The sequence below is a fragment of the Schistocerca serialis genome, chromosome 9 (assembly GCF_023864345.2).
Source record: "Schistocerca serialis cubense isolate TAMUIC-IGC-003099 chromosome 9, iqSchSeri2.2, whole genome shotgun sequence".
Taxonomy (NCBI): Eukaryota; Metazoa; Arthropoda; class Insecta; order Orthoptera; family Acrididae; genus Schistocerca; species Schistocerca serialis.
In genome coordinates, this window is record NC_064646.1 from 281,829,011 (window position 1) to 281,852,166 (window position 23,156).

The window sequence follows — 23,156 nt, forward strand, 5'->3', positions numbered from 1 at the left end:
TGTTCCACCACGGTTATGTGGTCTTCCAAAAATACACAAAGAAGGTGTTCCCTTACGTCCTACCGTCAGCAATATCGGCACTCCAACGTGTGACTTAGCTAAACACCTTGCGCCTTTACTAAGACCTTTTGTGGCGAAGTGCTCACATAATATTTGCTACTCCGTTGACGTTATTAATTTACTGACGTCACTTGACCTCAACGAGTCGGATTTATTAATAAACTTCGATGTCGTCTCACTCTCCACTAGGGTCCCTGTCATGGATTCATTGTTGCTCGTCAGCTGTAAGTTCAATGCTGATATAACAGCGATATCTCATCATGCCCTTTCCACACGGTACAGTGAATATTATGAGCAAATTGACGGCGTTCCCATGGGTAGCCCTTGACAGAATTTAAACCGCAAGTCTTCTGATGATGTGTGGATGATACTTTTGTAGTGTGGCCCCACGATGCAGAAGGACTGTCACGCTTCTTGCAGCATCTGAATTCCATCCACGAGAATATCAGATTTACGATAGCAGTGGAGAAAGGCGGCTGTCTGCCGTTTCTGGACGTCTTGGTCCGTAGGAAAGTGGATGGATGATTGGGCCATTCCATTTACCGTAGTCCATCAATAGGGACCTGTATTTGCAGCCACCGACCGTCACAAACTGCGGGCGTTCTTCGAACGTTGGTGCACCGAGCACATATTGTATGTGATGAAGGCAGCCTTGCAGAGGAGCTGGAGCACTTACAGTCAGTGTTCAAAGATAATGACTATTCACCAAATCTTATCAGCACAGCATTAAGGAAGAAGGAACGCGGCTATCCACTAGCTCAAGAGGAGGCGCAGCAGTTCAAGTCCAAGGTGTTCCTCCCATACTTCGTCAATATTTCATCGAAATTAGGCAGAATCTTAAGGAAACATCATGTAAAAGTAATCGCCCCCCTCCGTCCCCGCCCCCACAACCTCCAAAGACTCGTGCTCTTCTCGCTTCCCCAAAGGACGATCTGGAATTCAAAGACTCGTGCTCTTCTCGCTTCGCCAAAGGACGATCTGGAATTATGGACGGCTGGAATCTATAGAATACCTTGTCAGAGTGGCAAAGCCGACATTGGTCGCACAGTGCGTGAAAGATGCTTCTCTCACGCAAATCTTGGCCTCGACGAGATCCTTCTAGTTATTAAGTTATTTGTGGAAATACATTTAGCGCAAAACCTTATTAATAAAAAAAATGGCTCAAATGGCTCTGAGCACTATAGGACTTAACTTCTGAGGTCATCAGTCCCCTAGAACTTAGAACTACTTAAACCTAATTAACTTAAGGACATCACACACATCCTGCCCGAGGCAGGATTCGAACCTGTGACCGTAGCCGTCGCGCGTTCCAGCCTGTAGCGCCTAGAACCGCTCGGCCACTCGGGCCGGCCCTTATTAATCGTGATGGTGGGTTTCAACTGGATGAGGTGTGGGACCTGGTGATTTCTTTAACTTTTTCAGCAAGAACATATTACACCGCAGAAACTAGACACGCTCATGTAGTGGCTGAATTTCATGTCGGTGATCTGACGGTAACCGTTATTACTACTGCTGACTCTTAAGGAATGTACCATTGTGTGAAGTAACTTATCGTTTCATTTAAAGATATGAATACCCCATGGAATACTTTTTCTAGTACTTATACCCTGTCAGAAAGAGCAGCCTGTATCAAGATTCATGCTAATGGAGGCGAACAGTTATCTAAAGTGAAAAGTACCCACCAAAAATATTTATAGGGCTAGATGCTCCTAACCTATCGGTTGCTATACAGTGTCTCACAATTGGATACTAGAGTATACTCGATAGCTTACATGTCAGCAGCAGTTACGCTGCTTGATGCTTTATTCTGATCGCCAATCCCAGCGAAACTAAATCATATTTATGTCCTTGCTGGAAAATCCCACAAACGTCTTCATGCATACTTATTATTCCTTCTGTCTGTATAACTGTACTTGGGAACAGCATTAACAAAACAAAATGAAATTAATTCTGTTAATAGTTCTCTGCATAAAAGCACGAGTCTAAGCTATCCAACTTCTCAGCAGTTCATTTCAGATCTACATTTAAATAAACCTGCATGATCTTTTAGTTTTGATGAGAATTATTGATTTTCTTTGGGATTAATTAATTATCCTCTCTTACTAGGAGTTTGAACAAAACTTGACACATATCTATCTGTACACATCAATATTATGTTAATGACATATAAAATGGTACATGAAAGAACTTAACACTTAATTCTACATTTACATTCACACATTTATAACATTATATCACTTCCTGTAAAGCTGTTATTCATAATGCCTTTTCAAATTCGTACGTACATACAGCCCCTTTATCCTTAATGTAAGTGGGTAAGAGATTAGGTGGGCACCATCATTTACCGCTTTTGGTTACACTTGCCCAATTTAAATGGTCTAGGGTGCTTACGAATGAGTACTTTATCAGCTGTTATGTTCCTTTGTACTCGTTGTATCCTAACATCAAAATATTGTTTTGTATGGTTTACTTTCTGTGTGACAATAACCAAGCTTTGTGTAATGTTTTCCTCAAGGTATGGTTAACTCCATGGTATCTTTGGTTAAGATTTTACACATTTATTACTTTCCTTCTCTCTGAACATTAGTTAATTTGGACTACACCGTGTAAAGGTATGGTATAGATTATTAAAAATTTCTTCAAGTAATGCCAAGTAATTAGACCACAACGGTTCTCATTTCATCACGGGGGGGGGGGGGGGGTAAGAGTCACTGTTGACACAGCAGGTAGACACAGGTATAAGGGGCGATCAAAAAGTTTCTGTCTGAGGACTTTGCTGCAACATATACGCAACGTAGCGGGACTCCGATGCTGGTATATAAGCACAGACATACATAGTGAATGAAACATGCCACCCTTTGCGGTCGGCAAGCGATTCCTCATCCCAATTCAAGACAAAAGTGAATGTAGCAAAATCTAGACCTGCCAACAAGTGTAATAGAAATGCGATTAAAAATCGAGGCTCTGGCAATGCCCTAAATGAGTGGAACGTTGTCAAGAACAGGTAGCATGAGATCTCCACTGTGCTGGAGCTGCCCCATTACCTCAGTGAGGCGATACAGTGCCGTGGGGAACGAAACACATACTCACCAATGCTCTAATCCAATTCATGTATTTTCAGTCAGTTTGTCCTTTACTTGTGGACGAATATTGCCGGTTTCCCGAAGGCATTGCTCCAGGTGACGAAAAACATTCTTGATGGCGCCTTTGATGGTACGCCGCCACATACGCAGTTGCAGTAGCAGCAGCAGCTTGGTTGTTGGATGCCCCCAGCACCTGAAGCATATTGATGTATTCGTCGTTTGTATACTCCATCGGGAAGCCGCCCTACGTGAACTTGACGGTACCAATTATGGTTGTGGATTGGGCGGTTAGTAGACACGTGCTTGCATTTTAAAAGGATCCCACTTTAGTGTGATAGGCTATTGTCATGTCACAACGTGATGTCCTACTTATTAATGACGAGAGCTAGGGAATGGAAGTCTCAAAAACGAAGAAAGGAACCTGATGAAAATTCGCTCCATGGTGGATGTACGTTTGACGTCCCGGCAGGCTACCTGGTAAGCTGTGATGGCTAGTGCGGTAGGACAGGATGACAAACGTTCCTCGTTAGATTCCGATGAGCTACGCGATGCGACTGTTTCCAGCCGCTACGATTACTCAGTATTCTCATAAATTCAATTTAAATGGTTCAAATGGCTCTGAGCACTATGGGACTTAACTTCTGAGGTCATCAGTCCCCTAGAACTTAGAACTACTTAAACCTAACTAAACTAAGGACATCACACACATCCATGCCCGAGACAGGATTCGAACCTGCGACCGTAGCGGTCGCGCGGTTCCAGACTGTAGCGCCTAGAACCTCTCGGCCATACCGACGGCAATTCAATTTACTTTTGTTATGCCCATTAAAAAAGTCGTTGAGTAAAGTAAGCGTTCTTTGTCTGGAACATTTGTGCAGTAAGGCTGCCTTACTAGTTCGGAGAGTAAACATTGTATATAAAAGGGAATTTGTCTAAACTCGTCGCATATTGGGACTTATTTCACAGGTAATTCGCTTGTCAAACCCACATCTACATGTACATCTACATTTATACTCCGTAAGCCACCCAACGGTGTGTGGCAGAGGGCACTTTACGTGCCACTGTCATTACCTCCCTTTCCTGTTTGGTTCGCGGGAAGAACGACTGCCGGAAAGCCTCTGTGCGCGCTCGAATCTCTCTATTTTACATTCGTGATCTCCTCTGGAGGTATAAGTAGGGGGAAGCAATATATTCGATACCTCATCCAGAAACGCACCCTCTCGAAACCTGGCGAGCAAGCTACACCGCGATGCAGAGCGCCTCTCTTGTAGAGTCTGCCACTTGAGTTTGCTAAACATCTCCGTAACGCTATCACGCTTACCAAATAACCCTGTGACGAAACGCGCCGCTCTTCTTTGGATCTTCTCTATCTCCGTCAACTCGACCTGGTACGGATCCCACACTAATGAGCAATACTCAAGTATAGGTCGAACGAGTGTTTTGTAACCCACCTCCTTTGTTGGTGGACTACATTTTCTAAGGAGTCTCCCAATGAATCTCAACCTGGCACCCGCCTTACCAACAATTAATTTTGTATGATCATTCCACTTCAAATCGTTCCGCACGCATACTCCCAGATATTTTACAGAAGTAACTGCTACCAGTGTTTGTTCCGCTATCATATAATCATAGAATAAAGGTTCCTTCCCAGCGGAACCTTAGAAACGTACTCCGTTTTCTTTTTCATTACCCTGTCATAATATGTGAAAATAATGTGTAAGTTGTATATTTACGTAAGAATAAATACAGGGTGACTCCGTGATGTTACAAACTTCCATGGATGATGGAGTAGAGCTATTTGAGATGAGGGACATTGGTCCGGAAATGACCGAGTTGAAAGTTACAGGGAAAAATCGCTCTGATACCATTGACAGTGGAATACAAGTACTGGTACTGTTGTTGCAAATATTGTAGGGTAGAAAACTTTCATAGGTGGTTGCATGGACCAAAACAAGACAAAATTATCTAGTAAACATGGGCTCTAAAATCCATACCTTAAGAGCTATGAGGTCTTGCTCTTCTTCACTGCTGTAAACACATCTCTTCTACTGAATATGTACGCATAGCTCTGACGGTATGATTTTAGAGCCCATATTTACCTCCTCCCAAAGCAAAGTGCTTACATCTACATCTACATGGATACTCTGCAAATCACATTCTACTGCCTGGCAGAGGGTTCATCGAACCACCTTCACAATTCTCTATTCTTCCAATCTCGTATAGCGCGCGGGAAGAATGAACACCTATATCTTTCCGTGCGAACTTTGATTTCCCGTATTTTATCGTGGTGATCGTTTCTCCCTATGTAGGTCGGTGTCAATAAAATATTTTCGCATTCGGAGGAGAAAACTGATGATTGGAATTTCGTGAGAAGATTCCATTGCAACGAAAACGCCTTTCTTTTAATGATTTCCAGCCCAAATCCTATATCATTTCTGTGACACTCTCTCTCATATTTCTCGATAATACAAAACGTGCTGTCTTTCTTTGAACTTTTTCGATGTACTCCGTCAGTCCTATCTGGTAAGGATCCCACACCACGCAGCAGTATTCTAATAGAGGATGGACAAGCGTAGTGTTGGCAATCTCCTTAGTAGGTCTGTTACATTTTCTAAGTGCCCTGCCAATAAAACGTAGTCTTTGGTTAGCCTTCCCCACGACATTTTCTATGTGTTCCTTCCAATTTAAGTTGTTCGTAATTGTAATACCTTGGTATTTAGTTGAATTTACGGCTTTTAGATTAGAGTGATTTATCGTGTAACCGAAGTTTAAAGAGTGCCTTTTGGCACTCATGTGGATGACCTCACACTTTTCGTTACTTACGGTCAACAGCCACTTTTCGCACCATTCAGATATCTTTTCTAAACCGTAGGGGAGATGTGTTTTACAGTATTAAAGATGAACAAGTGGTTATAGCTCTTAAGGTATGCATTTTAGAGCCCACGTTTACTGCACTACTTTTCCTGTTTTGGCCCATATTACCACCTCTGTAAGTTGCATATCCTACGGTCATTGGAACAGTATCGGGACATGTATTCCGCAGTCGCAAATATCAGAGTGATTTTCGCTCGTAACTTTCGACTTGGTTGCTTCCGGACCAGTGTCCCTTACCTCACGTTTATACACTTACCCTTCACCATCATCACTAAATGTTTGTAACATCACTATGGGATCAACCTGTATAACGTCTGTGCTAGTGGCATTTAATCAATGTTACTCTAATTTTTTTTCGTAATTTCCAGTTTGGCGTTATTTTCGACAATCCAAATGACCTCTGGTCCCGCTTAGTCCGGACAAACCAGATTCCACTGTAGCTGCAACTGAAAGCACGAGTTAATCCAGAGAGGCAGTCTCTGACAGGAAATTCCTTTTTCTCTCTGCAGGAACTGTACTCGCCAATGGCGTACCGCGCTCTCCCACCGGAGCTAGAAGAACGGGCGAAGAAGGAGCTGAACGAGGACCCCAAGAGGAGGGACCAAGACATCCAGCACATCAGGGACTGGCTCAGCAAGCAGCCGCACATCAGGTCCAGGACTGGTAAGTAAACGTGCGACCAGCGAGTACTTACCGTCTCTCCACTGCCACGGTAACGCTGCTGAGTGAGTTCCGTAAAACGCCCAACACTTTAGAGAGGGAAAGTCATCTTCAAAAGAGACGGAATGGAAATTGTAAAACTGCAACGTGAGTCAGTGAAGTATCACTCCTTCTGAAACTTCGTGGCACATTAAAACTATACTCCGGACCGAGACTCGAATTCGGAACCTTTGGCTTTGTGGAGCGAGTGGTGTACCGACTGAGCTACCCAAGCACGCATCACCAACCCTACTCACAACCTCAGTTCTGCCAGTACATCCTCTCCATTCTGGAATCATTCCTTTTAATGAATTTAGCATTCTTAACTCGCAACATATCTCACATCACCTACAACCTCTCAGCATAATGGGTGCAGTAAAGAATTTTGGTCTTCGCTCAACGGTTGTTTTTCTTAAAATGGAGGTTTTGCCACTTTATTATACATACATTCGTGTGTGAAAAAAATTATCTCGTACCAAATTAAAACTGGCAGCTGTCCGCCCCCGGTAGCTGAGTGGTCAGCGCGAGAGAATGTCAATCCTAGGGGTCCGGGTTCGATTCCCGGCTGGGTCGGAGATATTCTCCGCTCAGGGACTGGGTGTTGTGTCGTCTTAATCATCACCATTTCATCCCCATCGACGCGCAAGTCGCCGAAGTGGCGTCAAATCGAAAGACTGGCACCCGGCGAACGGTCTACGCAACGGGAGGCCCTCGTCACACGGCATTTACATTATTTACTGGTGGCTGCAGCCCTTGTCGAAGTATCCGCCTCTCGGCATGTCCTTATTTCCGCGAATCGTTGTACACAGACTCGTAGCTATTTCTGAAACCCATAAAAACAAAAAATTCTTAAATTAAAATGAATTTTGGAGGCTATGACTATGGGATTTTGAAAATTACCTCGAGAAACATTTCAATATCTTGGCATGTTTTCCTAAATTCAATTGTTTAAAAAATATTAAAAATTTGACAAAAGTAAACGATCTCACTAAGGCACCGTAAATTTCATTACCTTTCGTTTTTAAAAAATCAGTCGTGGTTCTAGAGCGCTTTACGCGCTGAAAAATATTGTTTCGAAAAAAACGCGTGTAAAGTTGGCAGTAACAAAAGAAACGTTGTTTCGAAACATATTATTCTGCGATACCAGGACCTTAGAGGCATCCTTCCTTTCCCTCAAACATGCTCTGGTTCTGAACTTGGTGCTATAGTTTTTCAGCCCGAGCTCTTTTAACAAACTGAAATATTCGTACTACGCTGCGACCATACGTTTCCTGTCAGATAACTCCACAAAGTTCTTGCTGTTCGTTTCTGTGACGATTTCTGACACATTTGTGGTCTTCAGAATAGACGAATAACCTTCGTTGAATATAACTGCAGCTATATACGTTGCTATTTCAACAGTTTGTGCCCCACGATGAAGATATTTCGGTATCAGTTTTCACATACACGCGTTGTCGATTTTCTTATTGGCACCGGTGTATATTTTAAGCAAATTTTAATTGGGCAGATATTCGCATATTGCTTGCATCTTATCTTGAAATAGTCTTGCCTGATGGTCCGTAGTTGCAATGGTTCCACGCTATAAGTCGTTGCCACCCCGGGGCACACAGTTGGTGTTACGTACTTTTTGTCTACTCTGTTTTATGTACTGGACAAGTCAATTGCCGTCTGTCTTTTATGAATGGAGTGTATTCTCGTAAATTCATGGACAGTAATATTACACTCATGTTAAAAAAAAACAGAACACTAGAGATAGGACGTTCATATTCACATGATATGTACAGTAGTATGTTCTGCAGAAGTGATTAGCGTTTGTCACCTCGGTTCAGCGTATGTGCTGTTGCCTATACTAGGGTCCGCTATGCGCCCTGATAACTGACGTCCCACGGTACATCATTCCATGCTGTTGTCACCTAGTTACAAAGTTCATCCGTGGTGATTGGCTCTGGGTCACAGCACTGCACCCGTTGTTTCACCGTATGCCATACATTTTCGATTGGCGACCACTACGGTGATCTGGCGGGCTAGGGGAATAGGCCGGCGTCATGTGACACCAAGAAAGCACGTGTTCATGCAAATGGTGATGGGCACTATGGGACTTAACATCTGTGGTCATCAGTCCCCTAGAACTTAGAACTACTTAAACCTAACTAACCTAAGGACATCACACACATCCATGCCCGAGGCAGGATTCGAACCTGGGACCGTAGCGGTCACGCGGTTCCAGACTGAAGCGCCTATAACGGCACGGCCACGTGTTCGTGCAGCAGCATGTAGTCGTGTATCGTCTTGCTGAAAAATGGCGTCTCGGGTGTTGTGCATAAAGGGCATGGCTACGGGTCGCAGGATGTCATGCAAGGACCAACTGTGATTTGTGGTTGTACCCAATAGCATCCCACACCATAAGGCCTTGATTTGGTGCTGCATGCCTTGTGCGAATGAAGTCACTGTGATTCCGCTCTTACTGTCTGCGGTGAACCAGAAAGCGGCCAACGTTTACGAATAAACAGAACCATCTCTATATAATGCCATTCCTGTCTCCAGTGACATCGTTCCGTACACCATTGCCGCCTAGCATGTCTCTGCACCTTCGTCAAAGACAGGCCGAGAAGTCGACAGCATGCACGTTACCCATGCCGCAATAAACGGTGACGGATTGTCACCCTTGATAGTGTACGGTATGTTCCACTGTTGCGTCAGAGCCGAGCAGGAGTCAGATCTGTCCTGCAATGCTATTCGGATGAGATGGCGAACTTCTCAGGGGTTGTCTAGATGTTGCGGCCTGACCCATCTCGTCGTGTTCTAAGGCCTACCGTTGAACCATTCTGTACGCACCCGCCCTACTGCCGAAACACTTCGTCCTACACGAGCAGCAGTTTCCCGGAGGGATGCGCCCTCTTTCGAACTCACCGATTCGACGTCAGGGTTCGCGCATACGTCTGCGAGGTATTCTGCGCGTCTGCTCAAGTCACTGATCCATTACCTTCGTTTTATAGAGACAACGAGAGACGCAGGTCCATTTTACCTTTAGGTGGTGTTGCGCTGCGATATCGATGTTGACCTTGAATCCCAGGGCCGATATGGTTGAAATGCTAATAGTTTCTGCTGAACGTACTAACGTAATATCCTGTGAATATGAACGTCCCATCTCCAGTCGTTCAAGGCGTTCTGCTTTCTGAACATGAGTGTATTTGCAGGAGACCGAAGATGACAGCTAGACCTGTCGAAACTGATCAATGAGGAACCAAAAATATTCAACAAGCGATGTTGGCTGCAAAAATTCTCATTTATCATTGTGAATTCAATGAATAATGACTGTATGAGACGGGACTCATTCTCTTCGTCTACGGGAACCAGAAGACAGTAGACCCGTCACCCAGATTAATGCTGTTTCCCTTGACTTCCTGACGGGATTCGATATAGTTCCGCGCTAACGAGCAAAATGCGAGCGTGCGGAATATCGGCTCAGCAATGTGATCGGATTGAAGAGTTCTTACTAAACAGAACACATCATGACGATTCCAACGGAGCCAAATCTTCGGACGTAAAAGTAACTTAAAGCGTTCCCCAAAAGGGTGTTATGCGACCATCATATTTCACAATATTTGGATAACATCGGACGTCCCATGAGTCGTTTTGCTGATGATGCTGTTATTTATGGAGAAGTGGCAACCCTAAAAAATGTAGCAAAATGCAGAATTTTGCAGAGGTTCGGTACATCGTTAGAAATTGACAGTTGACTCTCAACATAAATAAACGTAATGGACTGGCCACAAATAGGTACAAATACTCATTACTGTGTGATGGCACTATAGCAAGACAATTACTAGAAGCTGTAAAATCCACTGCACATCTGAAAGTTTGCGTACAGAGCTATAGAAAGTTGAGTTTTACTACAAGAATCCTCAGGAAATGTAGTCCACCCTCAAAGGAGGCAGCTCACAAAACCCTTGTTCCACGAATACTTGAATGTTGCTCGACAGTCTAGAAGAATTACTAGATAAGAGTGGTCTGGAAATAGAAAAGATCCAAAGGATCGAGGATTCTTTCTTCACTGGTTCATTAGCAAACACAATAGTGTCACGATTATATTCATTCAACTAAAAAGACAGGTGCTACAAGACAGGAGTTGTGCATCAATTGTAGGCAGTACGAAAAGTAAATGTTTACATTCCTCCGGACAGAATAAGTTATTTCGTACAGGGAAAAGTATAGGAATTTCATGAGACCTTATCAAAATGGTTCAAATGGCTCTGAGCACTATGGGACTTAACTTCTGAGGTCATCAGTCCGCTAGAACTTAGAACTACTTAAATCTAACTAACCTAAGGGCATCACACACATCCATGCCCGAGGAAGGATTCGAACTTGCGACCGTAGCGGCCGTGCGGTTCCAGACTGTAGCGCCTAGAACCGCTCGGCCACTCCGGCCGGCAGAGCTTATCATCCACGTCTTGATATAGGGGGTATCCTAGAAGCAGTGGTCAGTATTCAGGACTAAGACAAGAACTATAAGTCGAAGGAAAATAGAAAACATGGGCTCTAAAATGCATGGCTTAAGTGCTAAGAGCACTTCTTGATCTTCGATACTGTAAAACAAGTCTCCTCTACAGCAAGCTCTTTGTTTTCCGTATTTTCAGAGGAGATGGTATGAAACAAAACAAGAAAAAGTTGTATAGTAAGCATGGTCTCTAAAATGCATACCTTACGAGCAATGAGCAGTTCTTCAGTAGAATAAATGTGTTTCACAGTAGCGAAGAAGAACCAGTGCTAATTGCTCTTAACGTATTTTACAGCCCTTGTTTACTAAACATTTTGCTTCGAATGATCGCTCCTGTCATATCCCTGAATACTGACCGTTCTTCCTGGGACACCCTGTATACTTCACATGTTACCGGTGCATAGTGGGGAGTACTTCATTCCAATGTTACCGATTTTGTGCCTTATTGCATTAACGTATTGAGAGAGTGAGAAAATGACTGTTTAACGAGCGCAAAAATGACTGTTTTGCAAGGTTACAGAGGGTAACCACCAGGTGTGGCAATTGGGCCCTGTATCTGACATACATCAGTTAAACACTCTCTAAAATAATTAATTTGAAATGAAAAGGCTGTTAAATGAAGCAAGAATCACAATTAACTCGGTCTATTCCGTCGAAGAAAACGTTTGACAAGAAATGATAATATTAGTCTAATAAAACTTTGGCACATCTGATTTAAGGGTCTGAGAAAAGATTCTAATAATAGTGTAAATGAAGCAACTGCCAACGTGAAGTTGTACCGTGATTCTCGTGACATCAGTAGAGAAGACAGATTGTTCTACAGAAAGGAACGCATTGAAACTGTGGCCGAATTTGAAAGCAAGCTGGTACTGAATCTAAATGCAGATCTTCAAAGTGAAGCTTGGAGTTACATAATTCTGTAAAATAGCTTTGATTACCGTACGCATCACAGCTGCGGCTCGTTCTCATCATAGTTAAGTTGTAGGCGGAGCCTGAAGTAGCTGCGGAATCGGTCATTGGCGGCACACTAACGAACCTCAACAGCCGTTAAATGCAGATCAGCCCGAAATCTCTATACATCCTTCAATACATTGGTCCTGCGGTGGATCCAGGCGATCGAGAACCTTGGGGGTGAAACGATGACAATTTTCTACGAAAAATTAATTTTTTTACCGAATATTCATCAGGAAGAAAACACACATTTCCATGTAATCACTCTTAGTCCGTTTTGATTGACTGAGGTATGGATCTTCCGAGTGCCGATACGTAAAAATTTTCTTTAGAAAAAGCTGCTGCCCTCTCCTGGGCTATTCTTTAGGCAGTTAGCCAGTAACGCGCATCCTACCATTTAACAATGAAAATACATCTTATTCTCTTTCCATCTGTATCTGTGGCCAATTGGGGTGGGCCCTCATCGATACAGTCGAATTTCTCTTTCTAACCTCCGGTTTACTCATTTTATCCAGTCATAGGAGTACTTACACGCTGTAAAGATTTGGTTTTTGTGAAGTTAACGTTCGGTGGCATCTGACGCCTGCAAAGCATCCCAAAACTGCGGGTCTCCACTGTTTGCAAGATGGCGTCCGTAACATCAGGCATATTCTGGACAAAACGTTTTGTGCGAAATAGTGCCTTCTTGGACCTTGCTAAAAAAACGACATTCTTTCTCATTTCGCTTCTGGGTTGTAAAACCGGTCACGTCTTGCACCACATAAGATCTTATCTCTGTTAGCCCATAGTCTTCAGGCGTCCAATCGCGGCACTACAAAATACTGTCCAGTGGCGAGCAAGACAATGACCTACGCACCTCCCAGAATTCCCTCCCAAAAACCGCTCCAAGGGAGGTGACCTACGTAGCTCCACAGTGTTTTCCCGTTGTCCAATCTGCTTTCAACAATCTCTCATTTGTATAATGCATGCAACTTCGATTAAAAGAGTAAATGAAGAGCAAATTACATTAGTCACCTACCGAAAATCACTAGCACTGCTATATATCACATTTCTAGGTATTGATTAATTATTGCGATTCAGTGGGATTTTTCGGTATGATTTTATGCGTGTCGTGGGACTGTTTCCGAAAAAACGGTGATGTAAGGCCTTGTTTTTCCTACTTCTTCATGGGCTCGGCATAATAATTATCGGATCTGGTAGCGTTCATGGTAGAGTTACAGCAGATGCCCTTTGTGTTGCAGTCCCCTTTTCCTTCCTCACGACGGTAATTGCGTATTCCAACAGTCTCTGTCTGGAGTAAATTTAAGTCCAAGACTTCGAACGTTTTCCAAAAGTTTGCAAATCGTATAACTGAGGCGTGACGTAGGTACTAGCCTGGTTTTCACCTAGTCGTGTGGGGCAACCCGCCCAAAAACCGGCTGCAGGCAAGCCGGCACACAGGCTCTCATCGGCAACCAGCAGGGCGGATTAGATGTGGGGCCAGTGTGCCTCAGTCTCCCGAAAGTGGCCTGTTAACGCGCGTCGCTGTCCAGGAGTGTTATTTTTGTATGTCTCTTCAGCCGTCTTAATCTCTCTTCATCTTATTCTCTTCATCCTTGAAATTTACAAGTGTGGCAGCATAACGGTCACACAGTCTTCTTCTAATACTTCTGAATTTACTCATCAGCGTTCCACAGGAAATAAGCTACCGTTAAAAAAAAATGCAACACCCTAGACCGTTTCCAGTGACCGCTACGGTATATTACGCTGAAGAGCCAAAGAAACACATCTGCCTAATATCGGGCAAGGCCCCCGCGGGCAGAAAGAAGTGCCGCAACACGACATTGCATGGACTCGGCGAGTATCTGATAGTAGTGCTGGAGGGAATTGAAACCGTGAATCCGGCAAGGATCTCCATAACTGCGTAAGAGTACGAGGGGGTAGAGATCTCTTCTCAAAAGCTCGTTGCAAGGCAGTGCTCAATTATGTTCATATCTGGAGAGTTTCCTGGCCAGCGAAAGTGTTTAAACTCAGAGGAGTGTACCTGGAGCCACCATGTAACTATTCTCGACGAGTGAGGTGTCCTGCTGGAATTGCCCAAGCCGTTACGCACAATTGACATGAAAGGATGCAGGTGATCTTACGTATCACCTGTCTGAGTCGTATCTAGACGTATCGGGGACCCATATCACTCGAACTGCACACACCAAACACCATTACAGAGCCTCTGCCACCTTGAACAGTCCCCTGCAGACATGCAGGGTCCATGGATTTATGAGGCTGTCTCCATGCCCGTACACGCTCGATACAATTTGAAGTGAGACTCGTCCGACGAGGCAACATGTTTCCAATCATCAACAGACCAATGTCAGTGTTGACGGGCCCAGGCGAGGCGTAAGGCTTTGTGTCCTGCAGTCCTCAAGGGTACACGAGTGGGCCTTCGGCTCCAGAAGCCCATATCGATGATGTTTCGTTGAATGGTTCGCACGCTGACACTTGTTGATGGCCCAGCATTAAAATCTACAGCAGTTTCCGGAAGGGTTGCTATTTTGTCGCGTTGAACGACACTGTTCAGTCGTCGTTGGTCCCGATCTTACAGGATCTTTCTCCGGCCGCAGCGATCACAGAGATTTGATATTTTCCTGATATTCACGGTACAGTCGTGAAATGGACGAGCGCCGACTATAACACCACGTTAAAACTATCTTAAATCTTGTTAACCTGCCATTGTAGCAGTAACCGATCTAACAACTACGGCAGACACTTATTGTCTTATATAGGCTGTGGCGACCGTAGCGCCGTATTCTACCTGTTTACGTATCTGTATTTAGATACGCATGCCTATACCAGTTTCTTTGGCGTTTCAATCATGTGTACACTGAAGGACTGTAGTGTTAGCTATTCATTAGTCATCGTCATCGACGATCAGATGTTTCTTAGTAGGCATGTCTGTACACCCTGCGTTTTTACTCTGCTTTTAACAACTGTGCTGAGGTTTAGAAGTAAACAGTGTTTGCAACATTTATTCTAGGGTACAACCATGCCCCGTTTAAACGGGGTCACACTGCGGCTCTGGAGAAGCTGGATAGAGGTATTAACGGATTGATGTTCGTGTTGGTGGTGTGTCGCTGTTTTCAGCAGTGGTCTTTGGAACAGTCCCACAGCTGTAGACCGTGTTCTGGAGGACTAAGGTCACGTGTCCCTCTGGCGAGGCTACCAGTGACGCCGCGAGAGAGCCAAGCATGGCTATCCTGCTGTCGACTGGAGAGTGAAGAAATGGCGTTCTGTTGTCTTGAGTGTTGTGAGTGTGTCTGTATGCGAGTGATGGACGTACACTTGTATGGCGTACACGAGGTGAGCTGCCTTCTTCAGAGTATTTTCGCTCACGACACACAGGACCCATCCTAAGCTTCATGGTGTGCTTGGTCATCAGATACAACTCGCTGTCACATCTGATCTTTATGAAGGGTGTAGTGACGAGTGCCCTCTACCCTGCAAAGGCTATTATCCTCGTGTTGCTTCCATTTCTTCGATATGATGGTGACGTGCTTTTTCAGCAGGACAATGCACGTCCACATACGGCTGCTGCGACACATTGTGCCCTGCGTGATGCACAGCTGCCCTGGCGAGCAGCCGGCCGCGGTGACCGAGCGGTTCTAGGCGCTTCAGTCTGGAACCGTGCGACTGCTACGGTCGCAGGTTCGAATCCTGCCTCGGGCATGGATGTGTGTGACGTCCTTAGTTTAGTTAGGTTTAAGTAGTTCTAAGTTCTAGGGGACTGATGACCTCAGATGTTAAGTCCCATAGTGCTCAGAGCCATTTGAACCATTTTGAACCTGGCGAGCAAGATCACAAGATCTCTGTCAACTGAACACGTATTGGACATAGTGAAACGGAAACATATAAGTTCTTCAGCTTCTCCAAGCACCATTCACGAATTGCGACGAGCTGCCTGGTACAGTCTATCGCGATTTGGATTGTTTGGGGGAAGAGGCCAAACAGCGAGGTCGTCGGTCTCATCGGATTAGGGAAGGACGGGGTAGGAGGTCGGCCGTGCCCTTTCAAAGGAACCATCCCAGCATTTGCCTGGAGCGATTTAGGAAAATCACGGAAAACCTAAATCAGGATGGCCGGACGCGGGATTGAACCGTCGAAGTCTATCGCGAGATGGCACCTTTAAGATCGTTTGCATGTGAGAATATCGCCATAATTGCCGTCAGAAAGGGCTACCCTGCGTTTTTAAATGACTGTTTGGGCACCCTATACCGTGACACCTGTGTTTCATTTGGTTTGGGTTTGTTATCATGTGATGAGCTCTACGATAGTTGTGTGTGTGTGTGTGTTTAGAGTTTCAATATGAACTACCTGTTACCTCACTTGTCAATAAAATGACCTATTTTTATCAAAAAAAGACAAAAAGAACAGTCGAGATCACAATAATATTACTTTATTAACCGGTTTCGGCTTATCTGCAAGCCATTTTCAGAATTTTTAGGCCCCATATGGCTGCAGATGGCTTATAGCTAAGTCGAAACCCGTTAATAAAGAAATATTTTTGCGATCTCGACTGTTCATTTTTCAATATACAATCAGGTCGCTGCTCTCTGTGGACTATGTAGTCAAAATTTATGAAAGTGACCTTGTCCTTGATCGTATAGCTTTTTTTACGACAGTGTACATCGCCTTTCAAACAAAGTTTTCCCATCACGAAGCCCATCAAAAATGGCAGATGGTGTTTTATTTCCATGAATTGTTTTCGCTCTTGTTACAATTAGTTTGACGATTACGATGCGATGCATGTCTTATATTGAAATTGCTTTTCACAATATATATAAATAACCTAGTAAATAGTGTCGGAAGTTCCATGTGGCTTTTCGCGGATGATGCTGTAGTATACAGAAAAGTTGCAGCATTAGAAATTTGCAACGAAATGCAGGAAGATCTGCAGCGGATAGGCACTTGGTGCAGCGAGTGGCAACTGACCCTTAACATAGACAAATGTAATGTATTGCGAATACGAAGAAAGAAGGATCCTTTATTGTATGATTATATGATAGCGGAACAAACACTGGTAGCAGTTACTTATGTGAAATACCTGCGAGTATGCGTACGGAACGATTTGAAGTGCACTGATAATATAAAATTAATTGTTGGTAACGCGGGTGCCAAGTTGAGATTCATTGGGAGAGTCCTTAGAAAATGTAGTCCATCAACAAAGGAGGTGGCTTACAAAACACTCGTTCGACCTATACTTGAGTATTGCTCATCAGTGTGGGATCCGTACCAGGTCGGGTTGACAGAGGAGATAGAAAAGATCCAAAGAAGAGCGGCGCGTTTCGTCGCAGGGTTATTTGGTAAGCGTGATAGCGTTACGGAGATGTTTAGCAAACTCAAGTGGCAGACTCTGCAACAGAGGCGCTCTGCATAGCGTTGTGGCTTGCTGTCCAGGTTTCGAAAGGGTGCGTTTCTGGATGAGGTATCGAATATATTGCTTCCCCCTCTTTATACCTCCGGAGGAGATCAAGAATGTGAAATTAGAGAGATTCGAGCGCGCACGGAGGCTTTCCGGCAGTCGTTCTTCCCGCGAACCATACGCGACTGGAACAGGAAAGGGAGGTAATGACAGTGGCACGTAAAGTGCCCTCCGCCACACACAGTTGGGTGGCTTCCATGGGAAGGAATGTATGAATACAGTGTAGTCCTCAAGCAGCCACAAGTGGAGAAAGATTCAAACAAGTTTACGCGCTAACGTCATTATGAAATATTTGTAGTGCGTTACTTGGATCTACAGAGGTGTTAACCCTTTTCCGCCGTCGATGTTTTCCAGACGACCAGTGGCTGCTGACGTTCCTACGCGGCTGCAAGTTCTCGCTGGAGAAGACCAAGCAGAAATTGGACATGTACTACACGATGCGCACCGCGCTCCCAGAATTCTTTACCAACAGGGACCCCTTCTCCGAGGAGATGCAGGCCACCATGAAATCCGGGTAAGCTCTTCCAAACTGTGTTATTACCTTGTCTGACAGTTACTCAGCCCTATACTTGGGAGAACTGGCCTTCTTTCCGGTTACTCTCATACCCTGCTAGTATCTTGTTACCAACTAGCTAAGTATCAGGCATTGCCCGAGTGTGTATTTATTCCAATATGCTATTGTTCCATCTCCTCCTCTCCCCCTCCTCTCTCCGCCATTTCGTCCTTCACCTCCCCTCTGTCCATCTCCTACACCCCTCTTTCTGTTCACCTCCTCCACTCACCACTCTCCATCCATCTCCTCCTCCCCCTTTCTCTGTCAATCTGCTCCTCCTCTCCCCTGTCCACCCTCTCTTTCACCTCTCTTTCCCTCCTCCTCCCCATTACAGTTACTTCTCCTGCCCCCACTCTTTGTCAATCTCTTCCTCCCCTTCCTCTGTCCATTTCCTCCTTTCTCCTCCGTCCTCCATCTCCTCCTTCCCTTCCGTAGACCCCCTTACCTCTCTATCTCGATCTCTTCCTCTCCCTTCTCTCTGTCCTTATCCCGCTCTCTCTGTCCATGTCAACCTCTTCCTGTCTGCGCCTACCTTCTCTTTACCACTCTCTCTGTGTCCATTTCCCCCTCCCTTCCCTCACCCCTTCTCAACCCTGCGGTATTACTTTCCAGATTCTAACTAAAATGTGTACAAAACTTAGTGACGTCGTTCCGGGGGTTTAGGATAAGCTTTTTACCCGTAGATTTGCCCACATACGCACCAGTTGAATATATTTCACATATATTTGACATTTTTCACACGTATTTGTACACATATTTCATCTGTAATCCTAATGAATTTCTCTGTACAGTTTCATAATGCAGCTCAATGTTTGTTATATATCTACTGAATTATGTGTTGTGCAGTGATATAATTTTGCAGGTATATCAACTGTCTGAGAATTGTATTGTGGTTAGAGTTAGTAGTAAATAAGTAATAAATTAAAACTCCATGAATGATGTGGCTGTTTTTCGTGTATCTCATTATTTATGACGTCAAATCTCCTGAAATCTGTGTCGTAAAATGATATATTTTTGTAGGTACATTTAACTTCAGCTGTGGATATTTTCCACGAAAAGCGTTGCGAACAGACTTATTAGCAACAAAGCACGATGCCGTAAATTTTTCACGTATCTCAGTGTTTACGACGTCATATCTCCTAACTAAGTGCCGTACAATGGTGTAATTTTTCTGGTACCTCCACTGGTATATACGATTATTATCTGCAGAATGTGTCACATATACAGTTGATAGTCAAGAAGTAACAACATAAAACGTCATGCATCATGGGACAGTTTTACTGCATGAACAGCCAAGATGTAGTAAGAGATAAACTTTTGATATGTGCTATACCACAACCCAAAAGCCAATTTCTGTCCCTCCAAAATTTTAAAAAAAAATGCTTATAGCCGACGGACAATCGCAAAAGGCGAAATACTACAAAATATACTTTTTCAATCAAAAGTATGTGTAAACCTCTCCAAAAGTTGATCATTGTAGTGCCTGAAGGTACAGCCAGCACCCAACACACATCATAAAGCCCTTTAATTTCTTACAAGTTTTATGTTGTTGACATACTAATTCCTTTGGCTCTGTGATAGAAGTATTACCTCAGTTTGTTACAATAAGATGTAAATCATGAATTTCGTAACTGGTAATTGCACAACTTCAGATTAGCAGCTTATGAGTGGTGTGAAGAAAATTTCTTTCGTTCTCAAAAGTTATCTTAAAATATTAAAATAGTGTCAGCAAACATCACTGTTATGTTGGCAGTGTGTTACCGTTTAATAGTAATTATCCAAAAAATAAGGAAAAACTTCATGATTGTTATTATTAATGATAATTTTACTTTAGATATCTTTATTAGTATTTAACATCTATAAATAAGATGATAATATTTAATGTTTAAAATTTGAATATACTTCGAGTTTAATACCAGTTATTGTTTATGAAAGAATTGTGATTGCTGTTTCAAAGTATTATGGGCAGTATGTCGAGCGAACTATGCACTTCGTAAGTTGGCAGATGTCTATTGATGAATGTCCTCTCAAACAATAAAACACCGAATCTTCAGATTCCAGTGTTACAATAATTATTTGTGAGGTACCGTGGCGTCTGTCCCTTTAATCAACTGTTTCGTAAATCCTTATACAGAACAATCAGTTTATTCCACTTAGGATTAAGTTTGTGTATAGAGAATGTACAAGCACCTCCATGCATGCGTGTGTGTGTGTGTGTGTGTGTGTGTGTGTGTGTGTGTTTATGTTTGAGTTTCTGTGTGTGCTTATGAGTGGTGAGTACATTTACTGCATAATTTAGTACTGAGTCCTTTTCCTTTGTTTTGTATATTTGATAATTTTCTAATAAAGTAATCAGTGATCTTTCATTATTGTTCTAACTTCTCTCTGTCTTTCGCTCGCGTAATTGGGTTTTGGTTCATATATCTTACTTGCCCTGCAAACGATGAGTGACTTGTCCCATATTTCCAGACCCTGTTATGTCTTCTTTTATCTAGTGACGAAATTTCTTCCAAATAACCTTACGCATCATCTCTCACGTGTGTTGCATAGTAGCTGGTATATTTCTGTTTCTGGTAGATGTCTGCGTCTATTGTTATTTTTAGGGCGTATTTTTTAATTGAATTGTCTATTTGAATGCTATCTTTACTCCTGGTCTTTTGAAAATGTTTTTTTGTTTTATGTAGGATTTTGTGCTTGTGTATCACTGTTACCAACTTGAACCTTTTTCCTTTTTGTCACGTATATTGTGTGCCATTGTTGTTTTGTCGCTGTGTGCTCTTGTTGATGTGGAGTTTTTTTGTGTTGTCATTTGTGGTTGTGTGTGTATTGCGATTACTGACTGCATTTGTTTTTTTTTATTTTTTTAAATTTTGTGATCAATATTGTACCCATTGTTTGCGGCTGTTTGTATGACAATGTCTAGTTCTTTCTGGCAGTCTTCTGTGATGAGTGACACTGTATTAGGTCTACAAAACATGTGTTTTAAAGCTACTTGTTTCTGTGAGCGTGGTTAATTTGAGATCTGATGTACGAATGTGTCAACTGTTGTAGGTTTTCAGATTATTTTGTATCTATTTACGATTACGTTTTTAAGAATCACATCTTCTACATGATCTCTGAAAATGTTCACTAGAGCTCCTGACAGTGGGAAGTCACTTGGTAGCACATCTTCTTGTAAATGGTATTCATTATAACTAAAAGTATTTTCATTCCATTATTAATTCGATATTTATGCGCGTTTATCTAGAAACTCATTGTTATGTTTTTGGTTTTGTTCCGTGATAGTTATTGTCTGTGTTACTGGTATGCTTGAGTACATGCTTCCATCGTCAAAAGAAAGAAGAGCAGATTTGTATAGAATTTTTACATCTTTCATTAGTTGTCTTAACTGGGAGATGTTCCTTATGGTTCTGTCATCTTTTGTTTTCAGGTACTTATTTTAATACGTGTCTTGTGCGTTTATAATTCCCACTTATAAACGCACAAGACACGTATTAAAATAAATTTACAATGGGTATTACAGGGATGTTTGGTGTTCGAATTTTTGGTTGGCATTTGAGGATAGGTACAGTGGGTTACTCTGTATTAAGATTTTCTCTCCAATTTAGTGTGTAGTGTATATTTTTAAAAGTGTTTTTAGTTGAAAGACTTTAGTTGAAAGTCTGTCTGGGGCTGATTTCAAGTTTTAATATTATTTTATATATTTAACTTATGTGTTTTGTCAGTCTATTGTTGTTTGTCCATCAGACTTATTGTTTTTCCATTTTCTGTTTTAGAAATAGTGACACTTTCATTTTTGAGTTTATATCTGAGTTTTTTGACTGATATGGAGTCAGTGTTCCAATTGTTTTTGTTTCTTCATATCTGTTACAATTTTTTGTATATATTATTTAACCAGTTCTCTTGTTAGCCCAGTGTTCACATTGTCACTTTACTTTTGTCATTTTGGAATAGTGTCTGACTGTATTATGAGATTTTCTATGCATTTTTCATCTAATTTAGTTTTCACATTATGTTCCACTCCTTTTGCTAATAGCTCTCCTTTTTCATTGTTTAGTTGTATGTTTTTGAGATTCATCACTCCAGGGTAAAATTGGCGCATGTGTTTTTGCTGTTCACATTTTATTTTTCTGTGTTGAGTTTGTCATATCACGAGCTCCATTATAGCCCCATTATATTTTCGTATGTTTTCTTCGATTTCCCCAATGACAGTCTCTGCACAAATTCAAATCTTGTTGAGTAGCTAAGAGAAAAAAACCGTATTTGCAAGGTATAGATTGATTATATATAATTTTTTATTTAAGTATTTTTAACTCTCTCTGCTAATTTCATTGTTTAAGACCACTGGTTGGGCCATTTTAATATTTATACTGATCTTAGATACAAGAATACTGAAATGACAAATACTGTTGGAAGGTTTTATGGAGCCTAAGATGTAGTCTTCTGAATCTATAATAGTGGTCACCTACAATTGCGTGGTGGAGATTATGTGACAAGATCCTTGTGATGATCATTTTTCGCACCAGCTATGTATAAATTGGAATAGTTTATAACAAAAACATATTTTGATTGCTGCACATCAATTTTTTTGTTTTATTCATGCACCCAGACATGTTTTACCTTTCTAACAAAGCTTCCACACGAGGTAAGATTACACGGGTTTCAGGTAATGAATCAGATACTGTGCTGTGTCTACGTTTCCTTTTTATTACGCAAAACTTATATGAACAATTTTTACATCTATACAGTACCCTATGTACGGCAACGAAAAAATCATGTTATATTCCAAGACAGCCACTGAAGAAGCCTTTTTAAAAGGTTAAACGTGTATGAGTGTACAAATGAGATAACAAGTTAATGTTCAGCATGCAAAAGACGTTTTTTTCATAATTTACTGCAATTTATATACAGCTGCTGCGAGAAATGGCTACCACAAGAATTTTGTTGTTTAACGTTAGTATAAAATCGACAATAATTTAATTT

At 42.5% G+C, this 23,156-nt stretch overlaps 1 protein-coding gene across 2 annotated transcripts in view; it reads left to right on the forward strand.

The window, feature by feature from the left end:
• LOC126418837 (alpha-tocopherol transfer protein-like) overlaps positions 1-23,156 on the forward strand; it is a 146,632-nt gene that overhangs the window by 96,948 nt on the left and 26,528 nt on the right. For both annotated transcript variants that reach the window (XM_050085814.1, XM_050085815.1), the window contains exons 2-3: positions 6,527-6,680; positions 17,975-18,134. In XM_050085814.1, the coding sequence (XP_049941771.1) occupies positions 6,527-6,680; positions 17,975-18,134 (314 nt within the window). The remainder of the gene's footprint in view (positions 1-6,526; positions 6,681-17,974; positions 18,135-23,156) is intronic.